General features: G+C 42.3%; 1 protein-coding gene across 1 annotated transcript in view; it reads right to left on the reverse strand.

The window, feature by feature from the left end:
- The window catches only part of TBL1X (transducin (beta)-like 1X-linked), a gene marked incomplete at its 5' end in the record, with an annotated part of 35,508 nt that extends 29,167 nt beyond the window's left edge, over positions 1-6,341 (reverse strand). Inside the window, 2 exons of the mRNA XM_010079641.1 lie at positions 3,212-3,461; positions 6,196-6,341. Of these exons, the coding sequence (XP_010077943.1) occupies positions 3,212-3,461; positions 6,196-6,341 (396 nt within the window). The remainder of the gene's footprint in view (positions 1-3,211; positions 3,462-6,195) is intronic.
- Between the last annotated feature and the right edge of the window lie 967 nt (positions 6,342-7,308).

The following is a 7,308-nucleotide window of genomic DNA, read 5'->3' on the forward strand; positions in this document are numbered from 1 at the left end:
ACCCCCCCATCCTGCCTTTTTATGATAGGTTGATACATGGGTGACTTCCAGGTTATGACTAAGGACCAGCACACTATCCAAACCCATCCCAGTATATGCCACTTCTGTGGAATCCAACAACAATGAACATGAAGGTTTGAGAAGTTTCTCACACCTCTCATATCAGCAGTCTTTTCTGACCAGCAGTCTCCCAGCTTTCATCCTAGCTATCTTACATCCTGTCCTAAACTTTTGTCCTATCCATTGTAAACCTTTTGTCCTTATCTGAGCCATTTTACATCCTATCCTAAACTTTTGTCCAATTCTAGCCTAAACCTTTTGCCCTAAGCTAAGCTCTTGCCTGATCTTTCTTCTTCGTCTACCCTAGACTAAAGAGACTCTCTGTACATGGCGATAAAGGAAAAGGTAAGGCTGCATATACAGTTTGCCCTGCATAAGCAACGAAAAGGAAGGGTATGACCCTTTTATTATTTCATTAACACAACTATATTTTTCTAACTTTACCACAGGAGAAGGAAATACAATTCTGAGAGTGTTAATCAGACCCACGCAGTAAACTGACAGCTAGATTTGCTAAGTCTTTATTTCTAGTGGTTTACTGATAATTACAGAGGCAGATCTCTTGGAGTTTATTGAAACAGGTCTCTGCAAGGTGAGAATGCCAGTTTTGCAGTTCTGTGTGCATCTCCTATGTATAATACTCATCTGCAGTTGTGCTACACCACCTTGCTGATATCCTCTGACTGTCTCAGACAAAAGCTTGTAGTCCTCCCAAGGTGAGGGAGGCACAGAGATCAGAGAGCTGGCTGTCCCTGGGCTTCTCAGCAGCTTTTCTCCAAAGCCACTTTCTCCTTAAACTGCAGACCTCACCTCTTCACCCAGGATGACCAACTGGCACAGCAGCAGATGCGATGCCAACAACGCATGCCAGCTGCTCAGCTACTCCTTGAGGACGTTCTGTCTTCCCATTGCCATTGCTCAGTTGACTTGTCTGCCTGGTAGGCTGCTTAGCCACAGTAATGCTTTGAAATTTGCTGTCTGGTAGAGTGTCTCACTGGTTGACATGTATTCTACCTTTGTGAAATTTTAGAGGACAAAATAATGCCATGTTCTTGCCTGCTGCTCCAGACAGAGCTATTGGATGATATTAAGTCATACAGGACTTTTCCTCCTCTACACGCCAAGAAAGCTCATAGAATCATAGAATGGTTTATGTTGGAAGGGACCTTTAAAGATCACTTAGTTACAAGCCCCCTGCCATGGGCAGGGACACCTTCCACTAGACCAGGTTGCTCAAAGCCTCATCCAGCCTGGCCTTGAACACCTCCAGGGATGGGGCATCCACAACTTCTCTGGGCAACCTGTTCCAGTGTCTCACCACCCTCACAGTGAAAAATTTCTTCCCAGTATCTAATCTAAATCTACTCTCTTTCAACTTAAAGCCATTACTCCTTGTCCTACCACTTGGTGAAAATCCTTTTATTAAAAATCACTGTGAGAACTGGTTTTTAATAATAAAATGGCAGATCTGAGAAAAAAAACAAGGCTTAGAGTGTGGTCATACATCTGAACTGATGTGCAAGGCTTTCCTTTTATTAATACAATAGTATGTGTGTTTCTTCAGATCAGAAGGAAATAAATATGAGCAGTTCTGCACTAGTGATAAACCGATAATCAGTTTTCTACCTTAAGAAGTTGGGTTTTTTTGTCCTGAGACAGGAAGACATTCCCCCAAAATTTTCAAAATTCAGATGAAGGCAAGTGTCAACAAACAAAATGTCAGTATTTGATATATTTTAAAGAGCTTTCATTTCTGTTTGCACTCCCTCACATATGAAATAAGTTCAATTTCAAAACAAAGGGTCATCTGGAAGTAAAACAAGCATTCCAGAGTCTAAAATCAGATTAATATTTTCAATTTTTTCAGAACTTTCTTACAATTGTTTTCTCAAATGAAAAACGTAATTTAAATCATTGCAGTTTTATTGGAGGAAACTATCTTGTCTAACTGGAATACTTGCGAGAAAAACTTGGCTTGAAAGCATTTTTCCTCACTGACCCACAGAGGAATCTATTCAGGTCAAAGAGAAGATGGAGACTGATAAAGGTATCTACACTGCAGAACAAATAATATCTGTTACATGACCACAGTCCTGACCTGTTATTTGTCTAAGCCAAAGAGCTGTTGGGGCTTCCTACAAAACCTGCCTCTAGAATTTCCTTGGAAGGAAATCAGGCATTAAGGTCTAATTTCAGAAGTTAGCAAGTGCCCTAATATGGTTTGCACACAGAAACCAGAACCATTAATCATCTGCCCCACAATGTTAGCGCAACCATCAAGATTTAATTACACAAGGAGGTATGTCCACTCCTTGTTTTACGTGTCTGACTAGATGTCTAAGACTGGAGCTCAGTCCACCTCCATCACCAATAAACAAAGGCGAATTCAGAGTTCTTGAGAACTGGCTGTTCCCACTGACTAAGGAAATCCTGGGAGGGTAAGACCTTCACCTAGGTATCTGCAGTGGACTGTATGACTAAGCATGTGCGTAGTTAAATGAAAAGGTGAGGAACTCTTTCCTCTGTGCTTTCAAGACAGGTTGGCTGCATCCAAGCTGTCTGCTGGGAATGGTCCTTGGCACATGCGACTCCTTAGCCTGTGCTCAACAATGCTTTTCAAGAATGGATAGCTGGTATAGGCCAAATTGTACCAAGGACCATGCCAAGGCTATGGATGATCATAGGACACTCAGTGCTCAAGGCTATGCTCTGGCCATACTTCATTTACACAGATATGGTTTGCAGGTCCCAGCCTCCCAACCCATCTCCCTCCTAGCCTGGCCAAAATGACCAACTGTGTCTACAGCTTGTCCCAACCTTTATCAAATGTCTAAAAGCACCTATAAAGCTGATAATATTAATGAAGTCTGGGTAGCCTGCTCCAACAAGAGAGCATACAATTCCACTTCTTCATACTGGCTTCAACTTGCAGTACTGAAGACATGTTTTTGGATTCTGAGGGGATGCCAGTAAAACACAGCACTGCGATGTGAAATGCGATTTTTCCTCAGTAGCCTTTCCAGAAATACCCCAGCCTCCTGAAATGATTCCCCTGAGTTCTACCACCTTGCAGACACCAACTAAGTACAAGAATATTACTGAAACACAAATCTACCCCAGTAGTGGCAAACAGTTGCAAGGGTTGGCTTACTTATTGCATGTGCCCCATTCTCCTCTCCATTCACAGTGGCTTCTCCGTTCTTTGGTGTGTTCTGCTGGGAAACAGCAGTCGTCGTTGCTCCTGCTGTTGCTGCTGTTGCTGCTGCTGCTGCTGCTGCACTGGCTTGCTGCTGAGCTAGTTTCTCTCTGAATGCTTGCTGCCGGGTCTGTACAACATCAGGCATCACCGCGTCTATCAGAGACAGTGATTCTATTGGCCTGCCGTCAAATACTGTACCATCCTGCAGGGAAAATGAGCAGAAACGAAACTGCAAATTTAGGATCTTCACCACTGAGTTTGGCAAAATGGTAATGATATAAAGAAACAAAAGCAGGTTGTGTGAAGACACTATATTTTCACTTAAGCAACAATGCCACATTACTACAGACCATCTCTCTCTCAGATCCGTGATGGCAGTACTCACGTTCCACTTACAAATCTGCTTGGTGAATAAATCATTTATTGGCATTTTATATAAAGTTTAGGCATATAAACTCTTTACAGATGAAAAAAAAAATGCTGTGAAAAATAAAAGTCTGACCGACAACAGAAAATTTCTCCTAGTTTTGTATTTGGAAAAAGAGACATGGCTAAAGCCATGACAAAGGCAAATAGGCTTTGGTTGAATTGTTTGCTTTCCTGCACTTGCAGGGGAATAGGAATGCAAGCAGCTGACGAGTAACGAACCTCAGCCAAAACAAGATGCATGCACAAATTCAGTAGTTCCTTACACTGCGTTCATCAGCCCACCACCATCAGTTGTAGCTGACTGCACAGGACTGCTTTACCATTATTTTTCCTTTTTTTTCTTCTAGTTTTATTCATAATAGTTATGGCTTTTATTTTGATTTCTGTAAATTAGGTTTCAGGTTTAACAATCAATTGAGTTAACCTTTAAGGGTGATTTTTTAAGACTTAATACAGACTGAGGTCAACAACTGCTGTATCTACTTAGCTTTGCTTCACTTTCACTTTCCTATTCTCTTAGATACAGGAAAAAAGGTTTTAGTAGCCTCCATAATGACTGATCTTCTGCAAACTCCCTTTAATTCCTTGAAATAATCAAGACTCAGCAGTGAAAGATTTGTTTGAGGAATAACACATAAGATTAGGATATGGAAGGATGAAGCAGCTGGGAAACAGTATCATTTCCAATAGATAACAATAACTAATGAAGAAAAATTGCAGTTTGACTGACTAGTGTGCTTCTGTTAGACTAGTCATTGAATTACCCCTTCCAATTGCAATATTAAGATAACATATATTTGTTTCCTCATGGGGAAGAAGAAGGAGGAAAGAGTCATTAGAAAAGAAAAATATGAGCTCTCTTCCTTCTCAATATTTTTTATGTAAATGTCTCTACTGACATTTATTTGAATCCTGGCTCAAGTCCTTGCTACACGATGAAAAAAATGTTTGCCAATGGATTTTGGCATCTTACATTTTTAACTGTAAAACTGCTCACTGGACTATTTCCATGGCTGCCCTTTCACAGATCACAAACAGTACTTCAATTTTATACACAATACTTTACAGACTCAGTGATTACTCGCCACTCTTAAGTAATATGCACACATAAAGAAAGCATATACATAGCCATTACTGGCATTCAGATGTAGTGAGAATGGCCTTTGCTTTGCTGTAATGTACGTTTAAGTATGTATTCGAACAGAATTAAACCATAATGAGAGTAACATAAACCTTAATAGTGACAACACCCATATTTTTAGATAATTCTCTCAACTGAGGCCGATTCTGAAGCTAGATGCACAGAAGCAGACCTGAACTGATAGGTGCTGTTCATGTCTGAAAGTTTCTAACTGTGTGGCTCCAGTTTCAGGCACAAGGCAAAATGTTAAGTAGCAGCAAATTGGGACAGATTCCTAACAATGGTTTGTTATTACAAGTGCATCAAAGTGCAGCTTTGCATGAATGTCAAATGTCACTGCCCCAATTCAAAAATAACGCATACACAACTCTTAAACATAGTATTGAGTCATAAAAAGAAAACCACACAGAATGTTAGTGATAAAAACAAGTAAGTTTCCGAACTACACATTGCAAGCAACACACCCTTTTCTCTATTTTATATTCCTTTGTTCTCACCCATGCTGTTTACATGCTACATTCAGCTATAGAGGAAAAAGCAATAGCTTTTTAGGTATTAATATTTATTACAGATCTCTGTCAATTACGAATATCTATGGTAAATATTTTGTAATGCAGTCCTCGCTTATCTGTCATGCTTCACTCCCTCTTGAAACATCATGCCTTCAAGGTTGGCAGGGCAAAAATGCTGGCTTTTCCCACATCCCCTCTGTTTCTCCTGGCAGTTCAAAGAGAACAGAGACACTTTGTGGCTGTGGCTGCTCATACAAGCCCCACAGACAAACAGCGTCCCAGCCAGGGTCAGATTTTACACACAACCGTGTCACCATGTACATGAGAGGACAATGCCTGGTCTTACATGATCTGAACTAAAGTCACTGACATCAGACAGAATCTCTCCAGTGACCTCTGTGGATTTTTGATCAGGCTTCTCATGGCTTGCAAGCAGTGCTGCCTGCTAGCAGGTGTCAGGGAGTGAAGTTTTAACCTACACTGCAGGCTTTTCCTGCCAGATTCTGCTATGACCTTGAAAACGCACGACTGTAAACACAGACACATTTTCTTGTTTACTGCAAGAATCTGTGCACCCCAGATTTGTTGAGCGGGGTAGTAGAAACACCATAGAGCCCACTTAAGCAGCACAAAGAAGGCCTCACTGCCAGAGCTAAAAATTGAAATACATTTCTACCTGAGAGCTTTTCAGCTCTCTGTTGGAGGTGGGGCAAAGCATGAGGAACAAAATGAAAACAGATTGACAGAAACCACCGAGGGGTGGCTTGCATCTCTGGGCTGTTGAGATGCGCGGCTTTGCAAGGGCCAGCGCGCTGGTCAGCGGTGGTGGCAGTGGCGGTGGCAGTGGCACTTACTTCGTTGATGCTGATCTCGGCCTCCACATATTGGAGCCCCTTCTGGAGGATGGAGATGAGTGCAGCAGGTGGCACTAGTGTTCCGTTGATGTTGGACTGGCTGATGTGGCTCTCGATACCGAAGGTGAAGGCCGAGTGGGAGAAACCTGAGAGCAGGAAAAGGAAGCCATGACATGAAATCTAAATGCACCAGCCAGATACACCTTCACGGTCTAAAAATAATTCTGCTCAGAGATCTGAGAGACCCTGCCGCGTAAGCAGAAGGACGTGGGCTGGCTGCACGGAGCCCGGGAGGTTAACTAGAGCCATCCTGACCACCCTGTCGCTGCCCGGCCCCCTCCCCTGCACCCTGCACATATAGGGGAAGCTGTACAGAAATGGGAATGCATGCAGAGAAAAATAACCAGGGAACTGCACTAACTGAAAGCAAAACCAAAGGCATAAAAAATAGGAATCGCAACAAGGGCAAGTCCAGCTAAAAAAAGTGCCTCAAATCTTCATTTCCCTTGCTGCATTTTAGTGTGGGTGTTTTCTGAAGTGGAATACTTAAATCCCTATCAGCGTGCAAGCTGTATAAAGTCAAGGCATAGATGCTGCTGACACAGGGGAGCCATTCCCTTATACCAAGGAAGAGATTTCAAATCCTCAGCTCATTTATCGGTGAGTACAATATGACATGCAGAGCATTGCCATTAAAACGTGAACCAACAGAAAGGCCTCTCCTGTAAACCTATTTTCTGAAAGTGAACAGTAACAGCAAAAGTAATTAATTGGGATCTGCCAAGCAGCAGACAACGAGCCAGTGCGTCGGCCTGTCCTTTACCCAGAAGCCTTTCTCTTCCCTGTTTCTTTTTTTGTCATTGTCCTAGAAATAGGGGGTAATGAAGGTGATGGCACTGAAAACTAAAGAATTTTGGCAGACAAATTTTAAAGAGTGGTGCCTTAAACGCTGGCTGAAGCTGCTGAAAACTGTTGCTGGGCATGAAGGCGAGCACTGCAGAGTGACTGTACATAGGGGCAGATGCGGGAGGGGGATGAGGGAACAGGATGTAGATGTAACTGTAGGAACCCATTTATCACCACACTGTCTCCAGAGCATTAATCTAACATTAA

Source organism: Pterocles gutturalis, unplaced genomic scaffold (assembly GCF_000699245.1).
Source record: "Pterocles gutturalis isolate BGI_N339 unplaced genomic scaffold, ASM69924v1 scaffold8611, whole genome shotgun sequence".
Taxonomy (NCBI): domain Eukaryota; kingdom Metazoa; phylum Chordata; class Aves; order Pterocliformes; family Pteroclidae; genus Pterocles; species Pterocles gutturalis.